The 25622-nt window shown below is 43.0% G+C and overlaps 2 protein-coding genes across 4 annotated transcripts; one reads left to right on the top strand and one right to left on the bottom strand.

Moving 5' to 3' along the window:
• Positions 1 to 1578: 1578 nt before the first annotated feature.
• On the bottom strand, positions 1579 to 13273 carry LOC105915823 (chondroitin sulfate glucuronyltransferase). The gene is made up of 4 exons (XM_012850056.3): positions 12051 to 13273; positions 7085 to 7649; positions 6817 to 6999; positions 1579 to 3299 (listed from the first exon to the last, which is right to left on the bottom strand). Exons 1-4 carry the CDS (start codon positions 12320 to 12322, stop codon positions 2028 to 2030), a joined length of 2292 nt encoding a protein of 763 aa, XP_012705510.2. The 5' UTR covers positions 12323 to 13273; the 3' UTR covers positions 1579 to 2027.
• A 1824-nt stretch (positions 13274 to 15097) lies between these two features.
• On the top strand, positions 15098 to 23820 carry LOC118556203 (ATP-binding cassette sub-family F member 2). Of its 3 annotated transcripts, none has more exons than XM_036125040.1 (15): positions 15098 to 15223; positions 16006 to 16171; positions 18046 to 18258; positions 18356 to 18538; positions 18610 to 18781; positions 18895 to 18990; positions 19066 to 19168; positions 19343 to 19438; positions 20742 to 20861; positions 21087 to 21176; positions 21269 to 21379; positions 21464 to 21526; positions 21618 to 21746; positions 21839 to 22042; positions 23268 to 23820. In XM_036125040.1, exons 2-15 carry the CDS (start codon positions 16018 to 16020, stop codon positions 23370 to 23372), a joined length of 1839 nt encoding a protein of 612 aa, XP_035980933.1. In that variant the 5' UTR covers positions 15098 to 15223; positions 16006 to 16017; the 3' UTR covers positions 23373 to 23820. The 3 variants fall into 3 exon arrangements, with proteins under 3 accessions (XP_035980933.1, XP_035980931.1, XP_035980934.1); XM_036125038.1 differs by having other exon boundaries at positions 15106 to 15238; XM_036125041.1 differs by having other exon boundaries at positions 15198 to 15315.
• The last annotated feature ends 1802 nt before the right edge of the window (positions 23821 to 25622 follow it).

Below are 25622 nucleotides of genomic sequence, written 5' to 3'. Positions count from 1 at the left end.
AAAACCATGATCATCCACCTCGTTTTAAGGGATAATGCCTTTCGAGGTGTCCATTGTCAGAAATTAATGGACGTCGGGGAGGCGTCAACCGTTGCTTCCGTAAAATCCATTAATTTTTCATAATGGACACCTCGAAGGGCATTATCCCACTTATACCATGGTCACTTACGAAAGACATAAAACATTAAATACAATTTTAACACTTTAAAGTTTTTTTTCCACCGTTATAACCGCAAGTTTTAAACAAGAAGCGGCAGAGACTATTTAATTGTATCTTTGTGACGCGTTGCCAAGGTAACCAGCGTCAACTGACTCGCCGTTACCAGCTAACGTTTGCGCCAGCGCAATAATTTAGAACGATCCGGCTATCTGACCGGAACTTCTTTATAGGAGTCCTGTAACACCTTTTTAACGGACACCCTGCCTGCAGCCAATCAGAACACAATATTCACACGGCTTCAGTGAGAGCACTGACTCAAACGTTAGCGCGTCACGAGAGATATTAAAGACGGTTGACGCTGGTAACATTGGCAACGCGTCACGAGAGCCGTTAAATAGTTGTCTTAAAGTGATTTTTTTTTTACTTTACGGGTAAAAAAAACATTAAAGTATAAATAATTGATTTAATATTTATTTATTTCATACGTGACCATGGTAAAAGCGTGGTAATGCCTTTTGAGGTATCCAAACAAAGGTTGACGCTGCGTAGTCCATTAATTTCTGATCATAGACACCTCTTTGGGCCCTATCCCTTACATAAAGATCATTTGGACCTGTAAATGAAATATCAGGAGGACATAATCTGGTCAGAACAGACCAAAATGTTACCCTGTGGATGTCACAGCAGACACCATGTTTTTAGGAGGAATGGCCGTTTCTCTGCATCTGGTATCTGCAGACTTTGTGTAACTAAAGGAAGGCCAAATGATGAGAATCTAAGCTGAAAAAAAAAAGACAAAGACCATTAATCAAAACAAATGGGCTGCATGGTCGAACAGTTGTTAGCAATGTTGCCTTGCAGCAAGACGGTTCTGGGTACAAATCCTGCCTTGAAGCCTTTCAGCATGGAGTTTCCTTGTTCTGCCTGTGTATGGATTCTTTCTGGGTACTCCGGCTTCCTCCCACAGTACAGAAAGGTTGTTTGGTCTCTCCAAACGGACCTTATGATTATTTACGTGCATGGCTGAACGTTGATTCATGTCGGGGGATAAGAAATCTGCTAGATTTGTCCAAACGTCCAAATTGAATCCACCTAAGAAACTGTGGGGGTGAAAAGACTTCTAGACAGCCACTGGTTTCTCTGCGCATGCGACGTTTGAAGCCGTCGCTCCCCAACAAAAAGGCTTCTCTGCACACTAGTTTCTTCTGCTTCTCTCCTGACGTCGCTGCACTTTATTAAACACATTTATTTGTTGACTTCTTCAGATTTACCTGGGAATTTACTTGTCGTGAACTTTGTGCCAACAGCCTCAACAGAGATACATTTAGCCAGAAAAAACGTTGTCGTTTTTCCGCCATACAGGACAGATTGTATAAAATTTTGAGATGTACAAATAAAAAAAAAAACAGCTCTGAATGTAAAGTTCATTTTTTTTAATACCTCTTACAAAAGAAGGAACATTTCCTAAAGAAAAAGGCAGCCAATGGCTTCAGCTTGTTTTCGGTATTTGAACGTCGTCCCAAAGGAAGACTTATGGCTCAAGTGAATTTTTTTTTTCTTATTTCTTTCCAATTACAACCAACAAAGAAGGCCTTTGTTCTTGTATTACAGACACTGAAATACGGCTAAAAATATAAATACTGCCCCACAGACTGTGAGCAAATGTCCGTTCACGGAGAGACACGACCGCGATTCATCGCCGTCTGGACGCGATCTGAAAGGTGCAAAGGTAAAATAAGCTGGGACACCTTCGGCTGCGAGACGTAAACAGTTCAGGTTTGTGTTTTTGGGTGATCTTGACGTCTTTGCACCGTGACATTACGATCAAACCCACAAGTATCTGCGTTTATTTCATTCCGTGCCAAGTTTACGTGCTGTTGGCCTGTTCCTGCTCAAACAAAGCCATGGCGAGGTGCGACCGGGACCCCAGGCTCTCCAGGTTGCTGAGCACGCAGCGGTGGTAGATGTCCTCGCTGAACCGAGGGTTGCATGCTCGCCGCACGTACTTCTGGATCAGCGCCGGTTCCACGGCCCTGAACACGTGCAGGCCCGAGTAACGCACGAAGATGTCGTACACGTCCATGCTCTCCATCAGCTCCTCGTTCTCCAAGATGTCGGCGGCCATCTTGGTGCGGGCGCTCATGTAGTCGGCGTTGTAGAAGCAGGCCTCGTCGAAGACGTGCCGGTCGAAGTGGCCGTCGCGCAGCGACTCGGAGGCGAAGGTGGAGGAGGCGGACGGCTGCTGGTCGCGGTAGATGACGGCGGGGTTGTACTCCTGGAAGTGGACCGGGAAGAAAACCTGCCAGTTGCTGATGGCGTTCATGCGGCAGCGGTTCAGGAAGTCTGCGTTGACCTCGGTCCAAACGCTCGACAGGAAGAAGAGCGTGTCAACCGGGTGCTTCTTAGAAATGATGTCCATCAGCTTGACCTGGGAAGGAACCTCGGTCTTCACGCTGATCCAGGGAATCTTCACGTCTCCGTAACGTTTCTCCACCTCGCCGATCATCGACTTGACGCCGGCGAACACGTCCGTCTGGCTCACTCTCTGGGCGTCGAAGGGGTCGTAGATGAACAGGAAGGTCAGCAGCACGTTATCGTGCGTGTCCAGGGTGTTCGTCACATACATGTCGAGGAAGTTCCCCACAAAGTCCTGGTCCTGGGCGGTGACGGGCAGGATGACCTGCACCCGCGTTGCCTCGGTCACGTAAGGCATGGGGATGATCTCCACGGCACTGAGCGGTCGGAGCAGGTTGACCCTCTTGGCGATGACCTGGCTGTGGCCCTTCTGGGTGAAAGCCTCCAGCGCCAGGTCGAGTACGTACTCCATGCCTCGCGTGGGATCGAAGCGCCTGTACCCGTTGAGCAGCCGCCGCTTGCGGAAGCGGAGCTGGGGCTGGTAGTGCTCGTTGAGGCGCTCCACAGCGACCTCCAGTATGGCGCCGACGTCGGCTCTGTCGGCTCCCCTCATCTCGCATTTGGGCGAGCCGTCTGTGCAGGAGTAGATGTGCTCCTCGGTGAAGTAATCCCAGTTTATGACCTCGAAGCGGGTCTTGGGTTTGAAGGGCGAGTTGAGTCCGATCGGCCAGGTGACCCCGGCCTTTCCCTCAGGGGTCAGGTGGCTCAGGTTGCTGATCTGCATCTGATGGATACACAGAATATCAGTAAAATATTAAATGAAAAGCAACAAAACTCTGGAAAAAATGTGTAATACAGGTAGCTGTAGTTTAATTAAATTAAACTTTTTAATTTCCATTTAGGATTAATAACATCTTTTTTTAATGGAATTGACCTTGCTTTGCTTTGAAAGCTGCTTTGTAATTTCCGTGTATCGACACCTGAAGGTTGTTTATCATAATGATGGTTTTTGCTAGCCTCGTGAGACCATCCTGATCTCGCAAGCTTTCAAGGTTTCACTCGCAGATCAGTCTGGCTACTTTCCGTTAAAGAAAATTTGGAGCAGTTCACCAAACGAACGTCCAATCAGCGTTGGCTTTGAGGCGGGTTGAGGTGTGACGCAACGAGAAGCGCGACAGTTCAGTCTTAAGAACTTTGCGGCTTCAGCCGATGAAACTAGCGTTAGCGTGGCTATCGAGCAAGTTTTATCGGAATTACAGAGTATTTCTTCACTGAAAGAAGAGCAAAACACTGCTCTGGAGGCTTTTCTCAGAGGAAAAGATGTTTTTGCTCTTCTTCCGACTGGTTTTGGCAAGAGCTTGTGGTTGTGTTTTCGTTGTCGCTGTTAGTACGTCATATGCTTCGTTGATCTGATTGGTTTATTTGGCCCGTCTATCACCAACATAGGCCAATCAGCTAACCAGTATTTTCGCCCCTTCCCAAAATTACTTCAACGGAAGGTTTCCAGATGGATATGCGGAGCAAATCCATCTGGCGGAGTCAGGTTAGGTTTTTACTACACTATCTTGGGATAATGGGAGCTTAAAGGAGCTATGAGTAATACTGACACCTTGTGGCTCAAATCAGTACAACAGCTTGCCAATCGCAACAATCTAAAATGCTGTTTTTAAACGGTGTGTTGCTGTTGAGAATTTTTACTTCCACATTATAGGTATATAATGTTGTATTCTGTTCCATTTCTGGTCCGCTTCCCTTACTGGCTTCCATCTTTAAAGGCTGCTGCTGTTTTGCCAAGATAAAATACCAAATGCTGCGCTCTGTGTTGGGAACCCTGGGAACTCTCATATGATTGGCTGAGGAACCAGGAAGTAAACACGGGCTACACTCTGAACCGAAGTAGTTCTGTACCGTACCTCTAGGTTTGAAAGGAGAAAAACGTGACTAACACATCGTTGATGGAGAGGAACAAATGTTTATAGGGAATATTACTTCCATCCCAGGTGACAAATGAGAATTATTTACGTAGATTTTACAGTAAATATCTTACTTATAGCTCCTTTAACTGTTGTGTTTAACGTTTCATAATCTCCAAATGATGAAATCCTGAGCTTTGTCATGGATTTGTCGCACATATGCGATTTTTAAACTTCCCTCGTCACATTCATTATTTTCATTGTGTCGAGATAACAAGACCTCAGACTTGTTCTGTCGTTTTAACTGTTCAATTATCTCACCGTGTCAGAAATGACATCAGTTTGAGCTTGTTGCAGTTTACTTTATTATCTGGAAATAATGAAATCTCAACCATTTCATTTTATTCGCATCTAGAGATTATGTGATCTTGTTTTTGTTTCGACAAGAGTTTGATGCTCCGATCAGGTTAAGGAGATATTCAGCTCATTTTGTCCCAATAAATTTAATTGCCTCACTGTGTTGACATAACAAGACCGTTGTAACAATTTAATTGTATCGTTTTCTTGACATAAGACCTCAAGTATGTTTTGACATGACTTTTTTTTTGTCCTGATATGGCTAGAGCCATTTTATAGCGACTACAGTTTCATTCTCTCATTATCTTGACACAATGAAATCTCAAGCCTGTTTTTTTTAACCTGTCTAGTTTTCTTGTAAGATATGTTAAATTATTTCACTATCTCAGTGTCGAATTCCTGAGACAATAAGTTATTATTTCTAATTCAACCTAGAAATCTAGGCAGTTTGTGAACAAGGAAACTAGGCCTATAAAGAACCACTAATTTCTGCATCATAATCACCTCGTTATCTAAAAATATGAGTTATTTCACCCTCTCAAGCAACATCACAGGTCCCCTTTCTTTGCGCAACTTATATTTAGATAGTCAGATTTTTATCTTTTGTAAAATGAAATGTGGAAATAGTCTTTAAACGCAAATGTTCTTCCATATTTAGTCTTTTCAATGTATCCAGACTTGTTGAAATGTTAAACGCAGTTTCAGTATTTTCTCCATACTGTGGCCGACTGGGTGAGCGACTGCAGAAAATACTGAGGATTATGTTCTGCCGTGTAACCCTGCATGTCTCAACGAGTTTGAATAATTTAACAATCCTGTATTTCTGCTTTGGAGCGCTCAGTCATTAGGGTGGAGTTAATAAAACTAACTTACACAGGCCCTTTGGCCAAGGGTGATGCCCTGATTTTCACAGTTAAAAATCTATTTAAATCGATTAATTAAAATTTACAATTTATTAAGATTTCATTTTTGGAAAATCAGGACTTTATTTTGCCAATGTGCTCATTGGGCTCATAGCATGCAATGCTGAATGTATGTTTAGGAAAATATATTGTCAAAATATTGTAAAGAGGAAACTTTTCTAACATAAGACGAGACACTTTGATTTATTCTTTTACTTTTCTTTTTTTTAAGTTGCACAAATGAAGAGAAGCCTGTTCTTAGCTCATTGTGTAATGCCACTAGCAGCAATAAAAATAGTTATTTTTTTATTGTTTACAATGGCAGGGCCGCCATCTTGTTTTTAAAAGATTGTATTTAGGTGCACTTTGATTTCAGATCAACCCCCATTTGAAATGCTTGACATGAAAGAAGTTTTTTAAAAAATTGTAAAACGAAAAGGAGGGAAAACAGTTTTATTAATCAGATTTGGGAAAATAAAATCTGACATTTTATTTTCAAGCTATATCGCCCTAACCTGACCCTAGCCAGATGTATTTCGCTCAGCCTAGCTCCACTCATCCATCTGGAACAGATCCATAGGAATGGCGTTTCAGACGGCTGGGCCTTATCAAAAATCCTGGCATATGATTGGATAAGCCACTTGTCTGTCATCTTTATCGACGTGCTATTTCAACCACTCACACCGAAGCTAACCCGTGACGCTGATGATAGCGACGCAGGAAAAAACAAAACTTGCCAAATCCAGTCTGGAGAAGGGTGAAAACATGGTTTCCACCAACAAAAGCCTTCAGAGCCGTTCTTTGATGTTCTTTTAATGAAACAATATTAGGTAGATTGGACAACATGGAAGAAATAGCAGCATCAATGTTAACGCTTGCTTCCTCGATGCGAGCCGCCATTGTTGAATCAAAACAGTCTCACGGTCGCTTCTCCACTACATCACATCTATGAAACTCCAGCCCTGCGTCCTGATTGGCTGGACAATAAAATGGGTTGAAGAAATCACTCTCTATGGAAGATGTCCCAGATGGATGTGAGTGAAGCTAGGCGGAACGAAATCAATCTGGCTCGTCAGGTTAATATCACCCAGGCGTGGTTCAACACAAAACACAGCGGAGCATAACAAACCTGAAGATCCTGAATCTGCTGATAGGTCCGTTCCAGCTCTATTTGGCTGAAGCGTTTATGAAGACGGTACATGAGGTTGGGGTCCGACACGGGATGCACCGTGAAGGCGTTTCTGAACGGAAGGCTGTCTTCGCGCTCCGGATCGGCGTTTTTCCCCAGCTCAAAGTAGCGGTACGTCATCCCCTGTCGGCGCCGCAGACGATAAATCCGTTAACCACGGCGTTTCTGTGCACATTGTGTTGTGAATGCATGACTCTGTTGCCGTTACCTGGTGCACCTCCACGCAGCTCAGGCCCAGATAGTCGATGATGCAGCGGCCCAGCCACTCGTCCGGCCTCACGCTCAGGATGTCGTTGCGGCAGGTGTCGAGGTGCGGCTGCAGACGGGCCAGCAGGCTGCGGGACAGGAGGTAGCCGTAGCCCCCGTGGCAGTAGCGCGCCTTCTCCTCGCCTCCGATGAACTCCTCGGCCCTGCCCATGTACAGGTCCTGCCCCGCACCCAGGTGGCCCACCAGCTCTGAGAGGCGGTCCGCCTGCATGTAGGTGTCGTCCTGCGCCAGCAGGAACCAGTCGTACTCGGAGCCGTAGTGCTGGTGGAGGTGCCGCACCGTCTCGTACATCAGCCACACGGGCCGGTCGTCCCCGTGGGCGATGACGGCCATGCCGTGCGGCACCTTGGGGCTGCGCAGGCCCGTGAAGAAGAAGGTCCGGTGGAAGTGATGGGCGACCGTGCGGTTCACCGCCACGGCTAACGTGTTGAGGGTGGCCCGGGAGCTGAGGACGCCGGCCAGCAGTCGCTCCCTGATGCCCAGCTCAGTGTGGATGTATCGCGTTCTGGAGGAGAGAGGTCCGATTAGGACGAGGGTCTGCAACCTTTACCATCCAAACAGCCATTTTTACCCTGAGTCCAGCTAAATAAAACTCTGCTAGAGCCGCTAATGTTCCATGACCACTTGGAAAAAAAGACAACGTATAATTTTTTTTTTTTAAATACATCTTCTATAGGAATTTGGTAACCATTTTTTAAAGAACCGCTGTTTTATTTCCATTTTAGCTTGTAGAATAAAAAAAAATCATAAAAACCTTCGCAAAAAGAGGATGGATACACTTTCCGCTATGGGATGTTTATCTGTAGAAAATCATGTAAATAAAAAATAAATAAATAAATAAAAAAACACCATTGACAACCAAACGACACTAAAAATGGATCTAAAGAATATATTACTGGTACTTTTAGGTTCATTCTGGTGTGGATATTCAGTGCAATCGTTCCATGAAAAAATATATATACAAATACTTTTGTATTTATATCTCTATTAAAAGGTTATTTGGTAAGTCAGCATTTTAGCCAAAGTTAACATCTAACCTGTTAACCTCGGTTTTTATATCACAACAACAGTGACGGTCAAAAGAAGGTAAAAGCTTTACCGTATCAGTGTACGCGCAATACAGAAGCACCAATCAGAAGACAGCTGCCAAGATGATGATTACTATTATGTTTTTGTTTATTTTTCTCTCCTCTGTTATTTGTTCCATTTAATTGAACATTTTGTAGATCACTACCTCTGTTTGTTAGCCTGTAATATTTACACTAATTAGTGAATAAAAGGGGAAAGAAAGGGGGCAGGGGGGAAAGAAGCACATAGCGGCGCGTAAAAATCATTTCTGTTGTGAATTTACTGCGGTAATAACATTTCTCCCCTCACTCTGTTGGTTTCATGGTTCACTTTTCATTTATTTGTGTTTGGGTCCATTTGTTTTCGTAGATTTAGTGTTGCTGTGGTTTTAGGTTCCTTAAGATTTCGTTTCACAACAGCTAACGTGGCGACATTTTGCTTCTGTCACACCGTCTTGTGTAAGGCTGAACAACAGTTAGTCCAGCCATCCACCTAGAGAGAGATTTATTGAATCCGACCACGCGGCCCGTTGAGTGATTTTCCTAATCATTCAGCTCTGCCGCGAACGTCGATTTTCAGATAGTGCATTCGGTTCTCGATTCTCTTTAGGTCTGGACTTTGTGTATACATCTAATGTTGTGACATCTAATGCTGCGTTCACACCAAACGCGTTTTGAGCGTCTGGTTTACCTGCGAGGTCTACGCTGGACACGCCTCTAGGAGCGTGGAGATTCCTCCGATGGCGTTTCGACCGTCGGGAGCGGCGCTTTTTCAGCTGTCAGGCGTCTGAGCGTCCAAAGCAACATTTGGAGCTGGACGCCGAACGTCAACCAATCAGAAAGACCCTTATATGTGACGTAGCGGTGGATTTCCCCGATCCCATCCTATTACCTATGCTCAGTCGGGCCATCACCACAGAGACAGTAGAGGGCCTGTAGGAGCCTGAATTTATATTTTGTGATTTTCTTGGTATGCATTATGGTTAATGTCAGTGTTGTATAGTAACAACACTGTAAAATGAAGCTGGTGAAGATTCTCAGTCATCCAGGTCATGGTCATTCCAAAAAAAAGTAAAAAACAAAACAACTGGACTTGTTTTTCGTAGTTGAAGACGTTTCGCTTCCTCTCCAGGAATCTTTCTCAATTCAAAAAGTCTGGAGCAATGTGGAGTACCAAGCTTTATACTGCTTGGTACTGCCTATTACTAAGGGGTGGACCTGTTTGGTTTAACATGTTATCTAAGCCATTGCAAGGCCTTTGTTAGGCAGTAGTATAAAGCTTGGTACTCCACATTACTAAGGGGTGGACGTGTTTCTGTTGAATTTGCATGTTGTCTAAGCCATTGCTAGGCCTTTGTTTGGCAGTAGTATAAAGCTTGTTACTCCACATTACTCCAGACTTTTTGAATTGAGAAAGCTTCCTGGAGAGGAAGCGAAACGTCTTCAACTACGGAAAACAAGTCCAGTTGCTATGTTTTTTACTTTTCTTTGGAACTGTAAAATGAAGTAAAAATACCTCACTACTGTACTTAAGTATATTTTAGAGTACTTTATACTTTTCTCAAGTATAATTTTTTTTTTTATACATTTCAGTTTTACTTCACTATATTTCCGAACTTAATTGCATACTTTTACTCCAATACATTTTCAATGTTTGGTTTAGTTACTCATTGCAAAAAAGTGACAGAGTGTTTTGACCCCACCTACTGATAACGTTACAGGTTTATCTATTAGCAGGTTTACCACTTCTGTAGGTTAACTAGACCTGGGTTATCACTTAACCATGTTCTTAGTATACACTCTCTGGTCTAAATGTTGCCTGCACTTGGTTGTGTACAATTTTAAAGTGCATAGCACTGACCTTAGTTGAAGAAGGAAAACTGAGAGCTTGCAAAAATTTTGTATTTTCTGTCTAAACTTCATCTAAATTTCTCCTGCACTTGGTTGTTTATATTATTTTAAGTAAATTTGACTTTCAAAGTTTACCAAAATATAAAAAATATGATTCAAACTGCATTTGCTTTGTTTTACTTTTTACTTATACTTTTTATTACATTACTTGAGTACATCTATTTTTACAGTAATTTTCATACTTAAGTACAAAACATTTCAGATACTTCAAACTTTAACGCAAGTAATGTTTCAGTCAGTGACTTGGACTTTTACCAAAGTCATATTTTGGAGCGGTACCAATACTTTTACTTGACTCCGAGATTACAGTACTTTATACAACACTGGTTAATGTTTTGGGTTTTGTTTTTCTCGCTAAATTTACTTTTCTTCAAATTATTTGATATTATTGGTAATTCATATTCATTTTGGGAATTTGTATATTTAGCTATTGTGGTTATTTTGCTATTATTTTCATTACTTCTTTGGTTTAAGGCTCCATACATGTCACTTTTAAGGATGATGCATCATGGGAGTTCGCTCTTGTGTATCTCACAGAGTGGAGCCAAATGGTTATCTTTTCTATGTATGTTTATTAGCGCCCTTTTTTTTCTATCCACCCACTAAAACATTTTTTAAATGCATTAACGTCTTCATGGATTTTTTTTGGACGAATCATCTGGACAACTTGTGTTTGGACACGTTGAGGGCGCAGCGAGTCACGCCGGCTTCACTTATCTTTGAACCCTACAGGGCCTTATCTGGGAAGCAGGGTTCCTACAGCATGAGGCAAGTTAAATTCAAGACTTTTTAATGCCACTTGAAATAAAAAGTTAAGACCAACTTCACGATAAACAAGATAAACCTGGTTGCGACAACTTCACCCAAATGTTTATTTTCACATAAACCATTACTTTCTGGCCCAGTAGACATGTTTAAAAATTTTGAAAAACATTCCATATAGGAAGAAAGCTAAAAAAAACACAAATTACAGATATATTTTTTAACAACTACTGAACTGAATTCACAAACTTTGTTTTGTTCCCTACTAAAATAAACTATAAATCAGTTTTAAAAACCACAAGATAACCAGTGCCAACAGATTTTATTGGTTCCGCTATCGTGACGGAACCAATAATGTTTACATTGAGCCGTTCGGTAAATTTAAAAAATTATAATTGTGTCAATTAATGTATACAATGTATATGCACATATATACGCGTAGGTACGTATGTATGTAGGCGCATAGATATATTTATATATTTAAGTATATAGATACGTTTATATATATATATATATATATATATATATATATATATATATATATATATAGACCACTAAGAATGTAAATGAGACATCATATGCCCATTCCTATTTCCTTTTATGTATTTTTTGGTATTCTTTTTGATCCATTGTATATATGAGGATTCACTGTATATAACTGAATGCACCTTCCCTACTCTGCACCTTCTTGTATGAGCCGATGTGACGAGTGAATTTCTCCATTGTGAGAGCAATAAAGACTATCTTATCTTATCTTATCTTATTATTTTACTGTTTGGTAAGGATTACAAAAAAAAATCTTATTTATGACCTGGTAACAATTTTAAGACCTAAGAAAGACTGATTTAAGACATTTTAATGCCAATTGAGGCCTTAGTTTTATATTACAGAATTCAATGCCTTTTAAGACTTTTTAAGGATCCGCAGAAAACCCTGGTGAGGAGGAGTAGAACCTGGGATCTTGGGTAAGTTATCAAAAATGTACCATGCTAAAATATTTCCCCCCCTCGCCTTTTTGATGCTCTAAACGGGTTTGGTGTGAACGCACCATCCCAGGTTCCCACAGCATGATTCTGCCACCGCCGTGCTTCACCCTGCCAAACCTCTGAGGCGTCCGCAGGACAGCTGGAACAACCGGGGACACTGGTTTCCACCCTTCCACTCACCTGAGGACCTTCTTGTGTGGCTTGTTCGGGTCCTTGTGATACGGCACAATCCGTGGCTGGAAGTCCACGTCCCCGGCTCCATCTCTGCCTCCCCTCTGGTCGTCTCCCCTGCCCAGGAAGAGCCCACCCTTGGCCAGCTCGTCTCTGCAGGGGTCGTCCGCGTCCCCTTGCGTCCAGGACACCATGAGGAGGCTGAGGCTGCATCCCAGAGACAGCCCCAGGATGAGGGGCAGAGCGGGCCTGAAGAGGGCCAGAACCGACGAGAGGCGCATGGCTGACAGCTAGGAGCCAAACCTATAGGGGGTGGGCAGCGCTTTAAGGGCCAACTAAAACACGCATTTTACCCAAACCCGCGCTGAAAAAGGCTAAATCAGTCCGAAAAAACGGCTGATTCTCATATAGTTTGCGTTTCCTGTTATTGGATCAGACGTCTGGACGCATGAGGCGACTATACCTAACAAACCTGCACCTTTTATTTACACCATTGCCGAAGACGATTGCACTGTGTCTGCAAAAGTTTTCCGCTTTAAAACAACAAACGCATGCAAACAGCTTGACATCACCTAACTGTTTGCCGTCAAGCCTCAGCCTTCTTTGGTTAATTATTTACATGTCTACTGCGTCCATGTTCCGTTAATTAGCTGGACTCTTTCTTCTTCTTCTTCTTCTTCTATTTTAGCTAGGGTTAACGCTAGCAGCCAGCCACCAAGTCAGCGCAAATACATACGCTTTTTAAAGTCGAGTCGCTTTTATTTGGTAATCCGGTTACGGGGAGAGTAATGAAAAAAATAAATAAACATCGAAGCGAACGAGCGACAGTTTTCACGTTACAAACGCGTCGCGTCTGTTTTGACAAACGTCTCAAATGTAAATTGTAAGCTAGCAGGCTAGCATCGCGCCCCGTCCGGTGCGGACACGTCGATCCGCGATCATCGACGCGAAGCTGCCACAAGTCCCGTTTCTCTGGCAGGAAAAAGCTGCATTAAAGCGGGCTGGAAGAGCATGTCGTCCTGTGTCTGTCTTCGGTTTCTCCACTTCCTGAAAAACGCTACACACACACACACACGCACGGAGACACACAGCGTGGAAACAGCGTCCCTCCCGTCGTTTTCAGCCTCATCATCACAGATCGACTGACATTCCAGCTGCTGCAGCATCACCTCTAATCCTGCTTCACACAGGATGCTATTAAACACCATAAAAAGCTTTAATAAAGAATACTTATTTTTATTAACATATGAATACATGTGTTATCCACCCTGGACGCAATGTCCCTGACGCGAGGAAGACGTTTAACCGTTATATGCAAAGAAACGTCAGTACGATTTGATATTCATCATCTGTATTTAAAGTATTTTATTTAAATCCCAGACCTCTTCAAAACCCGATTTCCTGTTGTTTATGCAAAGCTTTACGCGTAAGATGTTGCCACTTTTTCATCCGTTACCAGTCAAAGCGTTAAAGAACGTTTCACAACTGATGTGTTGCCCGCAAACGAGCCTACTTGACCTGCCGGCTCTTACCGGAAATTAAAAAAAAGAACGTAATTTGACGTCAATGTTATGACTTAGAAAGACTTACTTTGAAGATTGAACATAATAACGTAATTATATGATTATTACCACTGGTACTGCCAGTTAAGCTCTATTAGATTTCTACGCAGAACAGAAGTCCAAATTTTGTGGAATGTACATCAAGAGGTCACCAAGAACTAGTTTGGAATCTAATGCTGCATTTTAAAAGTAGGTATTACCTATTTATAGCATATTTTACTGTTTGTGTTAAGTAAACTTAACGAATGAGGGGAAGATGGAGCGGGAGATCGACAGGCGGTAGGTGCGGCGTCTGCTGTGAAGCGGGCGGTGTACCGATCCGTCATGGTGAAGAGAGAGCTGAGCCAAAAGGTGAAGCTCTCGATTTACCGGTCGATCTATGTTCCTACCCTCATCTATGGTCACGAGCTTTGGGTCGTGACCGAAAGAACGAGATCCCGGATACAAGCAGCCGAAATGAGCTTTCTCCATAGTGTGTCTGGGCTCTCCCTTAGAGATAGGGTGAGGAGCTCAGTCATCCGGGGAGGACTCAGAGTAGAGCCGCTGCTCCTCCACGTCGAGAGGAGCCAGTTGAGGTGGCTCGGGCATCTGGTCAGGATGCCTCCTGGACGCCTCCCTGGTGAGGTGTTCCGGGCACGTCCCACCAGGAGGAGGCCCAGAGGGAGACCCAGGACACGCTGGAGGGACTATGTCTCCCGGCTGGCCTGGGAACGCCTTAGGATTCCTCCAGAGGAGCTGGCCTAAGTGCCTGAGGAGAGGGACGTCTGGGCCTCCTTACTGAAGCTGCTACACCCGCGACCCGACCCTGGATAAGCGGAAGAAGATGGATAGATGGATATGTGGGTATAGAAGATGGATGGATGTTTGAGTTGTTATTATCAATGACCAGACTAAATACTAACAAGTTATGCATTTAAGGAGCATGTTCACAAAAAATGCTGTAAAGTACTATGCATGATGGATTTTCATGAGCTATGAACCATCAAGCATAGAAATAAAATTTGAGTTTTTGCAACTTCCTCCGCCTTTTAAGTTTGCAACAGGAGTGTTGGATTTCTTGGTGAAGAACAGCCAACTTTCTGTGCTGGAAAATGTTGGTTGGCCTGTTTTTCTTTCTAATTTCAACTTCATCATTTGTGCTGATAAAACCAAAACTATGGAGACTTCAGCAGCTTCAGAAACAGACCATTAAAACTACAGTGATTTAAGAAGCTTCATATATGCATCACTGATGTTATATAGCTTGTGGCAGTTGAGGGAAAAAAAGTCAGATTGTCATTTCTAAAATGAGTCAAAACCATTACATTAAAATAAAATTTGAATAATGCTGGTACTCTACACGTGCATGCTGAATACTATTTTGGAATTAATAGGCATGAGGAATTGTTTGGGAGGCAAAGGAACCGGCTCTTTTTATGAACTGATCCAAAGCTAAGGATCTCAAAAAAAGAGCCGGAATTCCCATCGCTACGTTTCACTGCAGTACCACGAGTAGGGGAGGGTCCTTCGCTTTTCGCCGCCCTCCATGACCATATATGGTTCGTCTGGCGGTTTCGAGAGCGGCTACATCCACCCGGCAAAGAGTGGACACGAGACATCAGTGTGCTCCCGACATACGAGGTACGGAGACATCAGGTGAATAAGATAGATCTGAGTTTAACAACTGTCCCGTGAAACCCCAACCGATACCGGCAACTGTGAGGAGAAACCGGGTTGGTTTTTAAACTCGTTTCGCCGTTTTATAACTGTGCCATCTTTAATTCAGGCCTTGAGTCGAACTAGCAAGCGGGCCTGTCAGGTGTAGCTAACGGTACTAGCTTTGCTTCGTAGGAAGCCGCTAGAAATAAAAAAAAATGTTTTTTTTTTTATTGGTAACTAATGTTGTCTTTTTAATGTTTGACATTTATTTGTGTTGTGGCCAACACCGCTGAACGACGCGTGCCGTTTGGCTCGCCGGGGACAAAGTGTACGGCTAAAGCTAGCACGGTTAGCGGCTAACAACCGGGCTAATCGGGCTTCATAGATTCTTAGGGAAGCGGTTGGAAAGAACCAGAAAGGGGTCTCCATTGTCGTTGCCGCCGCTTCTCCAGACTTAAATACGATGTTGCTGATCACGTTGGTTATTAAAAAGTATTCATTTAAAAAATTAAGCTTTGTTTTCGTTTAATTATTGGGGCACTAGGTAACCGGCAAGCCGGTTCTCCGCTAGCTGTTAGTCATCCCAGCCCTGATTCATGCCGCTACCTTATATGACTAACGCCGGTTTAGTTACCTCAGCACCGACACCTTTTACACTACAGATGGTCTGAACAGATTTTAATGTTAAGGTGTTGGTAATTTTTATCGATTGCTGTTATCCGACTTTATTTTTTTATTTTATTTTTTGTTCTTCTGTTGAGTAGCCTTGGACAACCATGCCGTCAGACCTGGCCAAAAAGAAGGCGGCCAAGAAGAAGGAGGCAGCCAAAGCCCGTCAGAGGCCCAAGAAGTCTGACGAAGCAAACGGGGACAGCGATCAACCCGAGATCCAAGAGAACGAGAACCAGGAGAACGGAGAAGACAGCAATGGTGAGAGGAAGACCGCTATCACATGTGTTTTCATTATCTGAAGGGAGACTATATGGAGTAAGACTACTGTCAATATGAGCGTATGCATCTGTATTTGTAAATGTAAGTCGATAAACGTGACTAAGTGTAAGATTTGTATTTGTTCCTGTTTGTCAATTCCTACATACGTGTGATCTGTGAGAATATAAGTTTAGAAGTTACAAGTTTGCAAAAATACAAGTACAAATCCAAAATTCACGAGTACGAATCACAATTTTATGGTTACGAATCAACACAACCCCTGATGAAGCTGTTGCACACCCCACCAGTAGGTGGCAGTAATGACAGCAGATGTTTCATGTGTGAGAATGCAAGCAATGTTTTTCTCAGGTGCCGCATCCTTCGTAGGACGCATTTGTAGGCCGATTTACGAAGGCTGTCCCAATTCACAAATCCTTCAAAGACTCCTTTAAATGCGGCCGACCAATGCGTCCTTCCTTTCCCCGATTTAAAAGAACGGGTCTGGTGTTTCCCCCTATTTGCTAATCCTATCCCATGATTCATTACGGTTTGAAGAGAACTTTTCAATCGGAAACACCAATGGTGGAGGCGAGTTGAATATATTACGCTTTCTGTGACTTAAATGTAACTTTTAAAAGGTTTTTAGGTGAGAAGTTGGCTATGTTAAACCGGAATATCTGCTCGGTTTGACATATCTCGTGATTTAAAGGAAGAAGGAAAAAAAAAGTGCTCTGACCGCAACCGAACTCGCCTTATCGGCCTACAGCCGGCTCGCTTTTAGAAATAATTCAGATATCTAATGTCAGTGTTTGGTTAGTTCATTACTATTATTCTCTATAAATAAACTGATTTAAGCTTCACTCAGATAGTTACAGGGACAGTGTTTAAGTTGGAAAATGTTTCATTAAATTACACAAACGGTATTTGTCATCAAATGACGTTCGTTAAGTGGTATATTTCAACATCAAATTAAACATTTGGCTGATTAGTGAGTTAGAACATAAAATATGATAAAAGCAACATTTTTAAATAAGATTTTTGGCCACAATGAATATGAAGGGGAAAATAAAAACCGTGTAAAGTAATTTACGGTGGAGATGATGGGATTAACCTTGAGGCTCGGTTTGCTTAGCTTCACAGCTGCTTCACGCTGCTAAGGTTAGGGTGATGGAGGCCAGACAAGCCGGTCTCTCCCGGTCTTTTTCACGGCCCACATAGACCTGGTCCTTAGAAGGACGCGGACCCTGAACTGAGACGGACCCCTCGTCTTCCTGCTCTTGTTCTTGTTTAATGGCGGTTGGTGGAAAAACATTCGGATGCGTTACCGCCACCAACTGGTAAGGATTGTAAAACCGCTTCATCAGGGCTTGTAGGTTGTATTTGTAAATGTGATTCAAACTTGTACTGTTGCAACTTGTATTATTAACTTCTAAACTTGTATTGTCAGATGAAACAATGGAGTTGACAACAAGGGAAAAAAATACAAATCTTGAATTTATTCACGTTTATTGACTTACATTTGCAAATTCAGACACCTAAGCATACATTTATATTGACAGTTTTCTAACCCCATAGAGCTAAGCTAGAGTGACATGATTCACATGCTAAAAGGTAGCCAGAATAGTCATGTCTAACTTTAAAATATGAAGGCTCTAAATGTGGATGGTTTTTATTAACATTTTTAAGACTATTAATAGTAATCCTAATTTTTTATTTATTTTTTTAATCCCCAAAATTTGAATAATTGGTCTTTTATTTCCAAGTTTCGGGGCATTTTCCTGTCGTCTGTAACCCAGTTATTTAGAATTATGCTGCAGAGAGGCTAAAACTGTGTGGAGTCATGGATTAAAGCAGGAGGCTTTATCCTCTGGTAGGTGTTTCCAGCCTAACCAAGGAGCTAGACGAGTTTGAGCTGCGGAAGACGGAGGCTCGGGCCGTGACGGGCGTTCTCGCCTCCCACCCCAACAGCACGGACGTCCACATCAGCAGCCTGTCGCTCACCTTCCACGGCCAAGAGCTGCTGGCAGACACCAGCTTGGAGCTCAACTCGGGGCGACGCTATGGTCTCATCGGCCTCAACGGCACAGGTAACCCTTTAGCTTGGTCTCCGCCCTTTTTATGGGTTCATCTTTTACCCTAAATAAGAAAAGTTGTTCAATTGTTCTAATTTCTTCCCTCTGCTAGGAAAATCCATGCTACTGTCAGCCATCGGCCACCGTGAGATCCCCATTCCAGAGCACATAGATATTTACCACTTAACCCGGGAGATGGCGCCCAGCGAGAAGACGGCCCTGCAGTGTGTCATGGAAGTGGACGAGCAGAGGATAATGCTGGAGAAGGAGGCAGAGAGACTTGCCCACGAAGACTGTGAGTTGTATAAGAAGCTGACGGTAACGGGATCACGACTGAAACGTTAACGCCCGTCTTTCCCCGCAAAGCCGAGTGCGAGAAGCTGATGGAGCTGTACGAGCGTCTGGAGGAGCTGGATGCGGACAAAGCGGAGATGCGAGCCTCTCGGATCCTCCACGGTCTCGGTTTCAGCGCTGCCATGCAGCAGAAGAAACTGAAGGACTTCAGCGGAGGGTGGAGGATGCGCGTCGCCCTGGCCAGGTAAAAACTAGGAGCCGTGTTAATTTCTGGTGGGGGAAATCATGTTTTATAGGGCAGATACACTTTAATAAATGGGGCCCATCCTGAACTGGCTGCTTGTTCCGTATCTGCAGAGCTCTGTTCATCAAGCCCTTCATGCTGTTGCTGGATGAGCCCACGAACCACTTGGACCTGGACGCTTGTGTGTGGCTGGAAGAGGAGCTCCAGTCGTAAGTTTACGCCTCACCGGAGATGTTTCCTCTGTGCGCCTCCTGCACACCCACCAACTATGTGCTTCTGGGCAGGTTTAAGAGAATCCTCGTGCTCATCTCGCACTCCCAAGACTTCCTGAACGGCGTGTGCACCAACATCATCCACCTGCACCAGAGAAAGCTCAAGTACTACACGGTAAGAGCCGCCGGCTCAGAGCCAAACTAGGAAGTCTTTAGGAACCTTCAGGATCTCCACACAGATGTGCTGAACAAAGTCGTTCATGATCCCCGGTGCTAAATATGGACTCACGGTGGGCTGTTACTAATCATATCTCTCTGCTGGCGGCGACGCACATCTATATTTGTTCAGGGTAACTATGACCAGTATGTGAAGACCCGAGCGGAGCTGGAAGAGAACCAGATGAAGCGTTTCAACTGGGAGCAGGACCAGATAACACACATGAAGGTAAGCAAGCAGCTGGTTTAGGTCTAGCTGTTCCACTGCACAGAGCTGTGTGTTGTTTTTTTTCCCCCCAGCAAAAATATTCACACCCTTAAACTTTTTTTATTTTCGTTTTGACACCACTTCCGTTTTATAATTGTATGTTTTTACCCCTTTAATGGGATTAAATGAGGGCAGTGAGTGATTATGTAAGTTCTCATCGCAGCATCTCCACAGTGAGTCGCTGAGGCTCGTCTTTAGCAGAGGCAGCGACGCTGTCAGTTTGTTTGTTTTATGGACAAATGCTGGAAGCAAACTGGTTTCAGGCTGTAAAAAACTTGAGACTGAACCTGGAGGTTTATCTTCCAGCAGAGAAAGTGCCTCATAACTCAACAGAGCCACAGTGCAATGATTTCCAGCAGGATGAAGACCTTAAAGGTCTGCAAGAGATCCTGAGATGGTTTATTGATGTACGACAACCATTATTTATAATGCTTTTGCCCACTTAATAAATCTGCAGTAAAGATGTTTACATGCTGATTTTATTTCTACTTTAAGCAGGAAAAGGTTTTCAAAACTCCTCCCAACCTGAATACTACTTATCAAACTATATAAATGTTTTATATTTTGAACCCTCGGTATGTTTATGTAACTTCATCTTTTAGCAATTAATAAAATAAAGAGAATTAATAAAATGCATCTTTAAACACATAAAATATAATCAAAGTGTGAAACTTTGCTGGATGAGTTTACTGGAGGGGGAAGGTAGCTAGCGCCATCTGGTGGACATAAATCACACAACATTTATATCTATTCCTAAAAATGCCTGTAGATGTTTTTAAATCTGCATTTTTGTATCAGGCTGAGGGGGGAAAAACGATGAAAACTACTCTGTTAGTTAACTGGATTGTTTATATATTGGATTAATTGATCAAAAATAGTTTTCAGTGGACTAGGACATTAGTTTTTTGTCCTGTTTTTGCAAAGCTTAGCCGTTTAGGTTATTATAAGGAGCTGAGACGACTACTCCGCAAGATTTTCAAATTTGAACAATGTGAATTAAACGGTTTAAAACTAAAAACCAAAAAGGACCTCTGAGGTTTGAAGATTTTCCTGCTGACTTTTATAACATTTCTCCTGGTGCATTTACTTAACTTTTTGGGAGCCGTTACCCTTAGATCAATGTCTGTGCACCGTTCCCAGCCTTTTTTTTTCATTTATTTTTTTTTTAACACCAGCAACATGAGTCAGAATAATTTTCCCACTAGAATAATAACCGTGTTTTAAAACGCAGGACTGTTCTCATTCTTTGTTCGTTGCTCTCCAGAACTACATCGCCAGGTTTGGCCACGGCTCGGCCAAGTTGGCGCGGCAAGCGCAGAGCAAAGAGAAGACGCTGCAGAAGATGGTGGCGTCAGGCCTGACTGAGAAAGTCGTGAATGACAAGGTAGAGCGCCGCCGCTTTCCTGACCAGTAGAAAACCCAGGAAACGGCCAGATTTAGCAGGCCTAGATGGGAATTGTGATAAATATACTGATCCTATATGAAGTAATGTCTAGTTGTTCAGAAGAAATGTTTGTCACCTGAGAATAGAAGGCCATATTTATTACTGCAGAACTTTATTTAACTGGTACAGAATAAAACATCCTTTCTTCTTCTTCTTCTTCTCCAGACTCTGTCATTTTATTTTCCTCCCTGTGGGAAGATTCCTCCTCCTGTTATCATGGTTCAGAACGTGAGCTTCAAGTACAGTGACAGCACAGTGAGTACGGTTGATATGCACAACATTTTCTGTTTTGTCACCTCCACCCCCCCAAAAAAAAACATTTAACTTTTATCTGCCGTCTGCTGCAGCCGCACATTTATAAAAACCTGGAGTTCGGTATCGACTTGGACACCCGGGTGGCTTTGGTGGGACCCAATGGCGCTGGGAAGTCCACATTACTGAAGCTGCTTATGGGAGAGGTCAGTACTGCTGATTTACTCAGAAATAAACCTGCAGCAGCTCCCGGTGTTCAGCTTTGAACTGTTGTCCTTTTTGTTTTTTAGCTCCTCCCTACCGATGGCATGATTCGCAAACATTCTCACGTAAAGATCGGCAGATATCACCAGGTAAACCTCAACCCAGCGCCTTGTTGTTTCCCATGTTTTTAATTTTTAAACGGCAGTCGAATCACTGGTTCCACCGTCTTTGTTTGAGCAGCACCTGACGGAGCAGCTGGAGCTGGACCTCTCTCCTCTGGAGTACATGATGAAGTGTTTCCCTGAGATCAAAGAAAAGGAGGAGATGAGGAAAATCATCGGCCGCTACGGCCTGACGGGAAAACAGCAGGTCAGACGCGTCCCGGTCGCATCTTCGTAAAGCGTGGAAGGTTTCTGCGTCCCTAAAAGCAAATTTTTTATTTTATATTTTAATCCCTCCAGGTCAGTCCGATCAGGAACTTGTCAGACGGTCAGAAGTGCAGAGTGTGCTTTGCCTGGCTGGCCTGGCAGAACCCCCACATGCTGTTCCTGGACGAGCCCACCAATCACCTGGACATCGAGACGATCGACGCGCTGGCAGAAGCAATCAACGAGTTCGACGGCGGCATGATGCTAGTCAGTCACGACTTCAGGCTAATTCAGCAGGTATGGTCCTCTGTGACAACTGAAAATGGCCGTTTTCAACTAGAGATGCACCGATCCGATACCCGGATCCTGTATTGACTAATTAGCTGAATCAGTTATCGGATGCATGACGCAGATCCAGCATTCTGATCCACTCGTTTCTTATTTTTTAAATTAATATCATTCACAGCAATACAGTTATGGAGATCTAGTCACTTTAATTCAGTGTAACGGCAGTAATGTCATCACACAAAGCTGCTAGTGATGAGAAACATGGAGCCGAGTCAAGTTTGCCATTTGGAAACATTTTGAACTTGATACGCCAACCAGTCTGACTGCAGCGTGCCGTATCTGCAACGCTAAAACAGTGAGGGATGGTGATAAAGTTGGTAAATTCAACACCACAAACTTAAATAAGCACCATGCTAAAGAACACGGAGACACTTTTTTTTTTAATAATTAAATTAATTTATATAGCGGCAATTAACAAAATGTCATCTCAACTCACTTTATAAAGTCAAATTTAATCAAATCATTGGTCAAAAGTTTCATCTCTATGGAAACCCAGCAAGTTGCATCAAGTCTCTCCAAGCAGCATTCACTCCTCCTGAAAGAGCGTAGAGCCACAGTGGACAGTCGTCTGCATTGTTGGTGGCTTTGCAGCAATCCCTCATACTGAGCAAGCATGAAGCGACAGTGGAGAGGAAAACTCCCCTTTAACAGGGAGGAGAACCTCCAGCAGAACCAGAACCAGGCTCAGTGTGAACGCTCATCTGCCTCGACCCACTGGGGCTTAGAGAAGACAGAGCAGAGACACAAAGCACAGAAGCACACAATGATCTAGGAGTACTTTCTATGTTATATGGTAATTGCGGGTGATATTACAACTAACAGAACACCAGACCAGGTGTACCTACTATGAAGAGAAAAAAGACGGAACAAAGAGTTAAAAGCTGAAATAACAACTAACAATACAAATTGGAGAACAGTAGGAGAACTCAGCAGGGTGAGAAAAATAGACCCTGATGTCCTCCAGCAGCCTAAGTCTATAGCAGCATAACTATAGAGGTAGCTCAGGGTAACATGAGCCACTCTAACTATAATGTTTACGGTTCATTCATTAATTAGTAGTATGGATGATCGGTTGATCCGTTCAGCCCAGGTGTCTGATTGGATCGCTGCATCTCTGATTTCAACGAAGGGGGGGTGAAAACTACAATGTGTGATCTGCTTCTTCTCTTTACAGGTGGCTCAAGAAATCTGGGTGTGTGAGAATCAGACCATCACAAAGTGGAAGAGCAACATCCTGGGATACAAGGAGCATTTGAAGGCGAAGATAGAAAAGCAGTAAACGCTGGCGATCTTGAGCTCTGGGCCTCCCGTTAATATCTGACATCATGGACCTGCAGGTTTCTGACAGGATGAGCAGGAAACTTCTTACCCAACAGAAACTATTATGCATCCTACTGGACTCGTCTCTTGTACACGTAGTACTGCATCTCCTCACGGTTTATCTCCCCCCCCTCCCTCCATCTCACCCCGTCACCTCAGGCTGCACTCTGATTGGCTGATCCACCTGGAATGCATTCCATTGTGTCGTCTTCAAAGTCTTTCTGTTCCTTCTTAATGTTCAGTTTTATCCCAACATGTAGGCAGCAGCTTTTAGGTCATTTTTATGATATTTAAAAAGTGACTTTTTTGTTTTTCTCCCCCCCCTTCAGTGTAAAAGAGCAGTTCTGCCTTATTTGACAGTAATGCAATAAAGGTTTGTCTCAATAAAAACATTAAAAACCGCACAACTAATGGGAGAAGTTTTTATTACTCTTTACACATTTACAGAGTATCAAAGTCAAAACTTTTTTTTTTTTTTTTAGGGAAAATAAACTATTGCAAGGGAAAAAAGTTTATTTTGGTTCTGATAATCAAATGGCTGAACTCCCCAATGATTTACACTCAACTATGGGTTTTCTTGGCATAAATGACATTAAGAGGACAAGACGGCCAGCGGAGCTCATGCGTTACCAGGATGGGATTTTTATTTTATTTTAAAAGGACCTTCAGGTGTTTTAAAATGTAAAATTTTAGGTGTTTAAAATACTGAAAGCTAACCTGTCCAGACGTCTGCCTTGATTGGTGCCTTGCAAAAGCATTAAAACCAAATGAATGTTTTCATGTCATGTATTATTGATGTGATGGAACCAACACATAATGAAGTAGAAGGCATTCAACATTTTATTTTTAATTAAGCCTTCTGATTAGTCAGTTTGGGACAACCTGTGGCTGCAATCCCAGCTGCATGTCTTTGGTAGTAGACGGTGGATTGAGGGCATCTGTTGACTAGAGTCTAGACTTTGACTAGGCCATCTTTCTATCTGGACGTGTTTAGCTCAAACTTCCAGTGTGACGCTACCATCACCTTGTTTCATGCGAGCAGGTGTTCAGGACCAGTTTTGCACCTGTAGGCGAAAATGTTTCGGCTCGTTTTAACCCGACGAGATTCTCTGCAGCTCCTCCAGAGTCTTCAAAAGCCAGCTTTAAATTTTTCTGCCGTGTTCCTCCATCCTCATGATTTTGGTCACACCTCCACAGAACAGCTGGATTTACGCAGAAGCGTTTAAGACGACTCGAATTCCAGTAAAATAAAAGTTTGGATTACTTCCTTTTGCAAGGTACCACGTATCAATGCCACGTATCAATTTATCTGCAGTAGTCTTTCCCCACATATATATATATATATAGACCTCTTAAAATTTCTAAAACTTAACCAAACTCAGATGAAACGGAATCAGAAATTTAAATGAACTATAAAAATTCACCTTCATGTCCTGCAGCCATGTTGAAGTGAAGCTTTCAGAGTCTCAGTTTTCCAAAAAAAAAAAAACATGCTGTTTGGTGCCTGACCTGCAGTCCTGCACAAACGGTTAAAGCTGTAATGTTTCTCTATATGCTGCGGAGTACGTATGCAAGTAATCACCAACTCTATATGGGCGAGTGTAAACTTTCTAAAGAGATTAGCTGTTAAGCAGGAAGGCTCTCCTGTAAAGGAATGGCTCAGAACTGAGGTTCTGTTAAAGAGGTTATAGGTAACATCTCGCCAGCAGAAGACGACACTCTGGGTGTCCTTATTTAGCTTCAGTACGGATTAGATGAGAGGAAGGCAGAAACATACGGCTAGTTCACGGGAGGCTACGAACAAAGAGGACTTCTGCAGCCTAAAACACAGCAGCATAGTCGTTTATGCAAAAAAATATAGATATTTTGCAGAACCTCCAAGCTGCTGTCATGTTTGCACTGGACGGTTATTTAAACAAAAGGTTTGAGGTGGTAACGATTAACTAGAGTTCATTTACGTTAATTTAAAAATTTTAAATACTGAAGTTAAACAGGAAGATGTGGATATTTCTACAGTGGGAAGTCTTTAAAGAGGGAAATTAGGGGGATAAGGAGGGAAAGAATGTCAAGGAACGTAGGATAGAGGAGGAATGGGGGTTGAAAGAAGGGAAGGAAGAACAAAAAGGTAAAGGGTGTAGGAAATTAATGAAAAAGGAGCACAAGATGACAAATTATGGTAATGCTGAAGGACAGAGGGGACAGAAGAAAG

The sequence above is a fragment of the Fundulus heteroclitus genome, chromosome 21 (genome assembly GCF_011125445.2).
Source record: "Fundulus heteroclitus isolate FHET01 chromosome 21, MU-UCD_Fhet_4.1, whole genome shotgun sequence".
NCBI lineage: Eukaryota > Metazoa > Chordata > Actinopteri > Cyprinodontiformes > Fundulidae > Fundulus > Fundulus heteroclitus.
This window is presented reverse-complemented; position numbering and strand designations above follow the sequence as displayed.

Coding starts and splice junctions, on each gene's coding strand:
- LOC105915823 (XM_012850056.3), bottom strand. CDS start 12,322: ATGCGCCTCTCGTCGGTTCTGGCCCTCTTCAGGCCCGCTCTGCCCCTC. Junction 7,000..7,084: donor GCTGCGTGGAGGTGCACCAG/GTAACGGCAACA, acceptor CGGCGCCGACAG/GGGATGACGTACCGCTACTT. Junction 3,300..6,816: donor AGCAGATTCAGGATCTTCAG/GTTTGTTATGCT, acceptor TGTATCCATCAG/ATGCAGATCAGCAACCTGAG.
- LOC118556203 (XM_036125040.1), top strand. CDS start 16,018: ATGCCGTCAGACCTGGCCAAAAAGAAGGCGGCCAAGAAGAAGGAGGCA. Junction 19,169..19,342: donor GAAAGCTCAAGTACTACACG/GTAAGAGCCGCC, acceptor ATATTTGTTCAG/GGTAACTATGACCAGTATGT. Junction 21,747..21,838: donor GCCTGACGGGAAAACAGCAG/GTCAGACGCGTC, acceptor TAATCCCTCCAG/GTCAGTCCGATCAGGAACTT.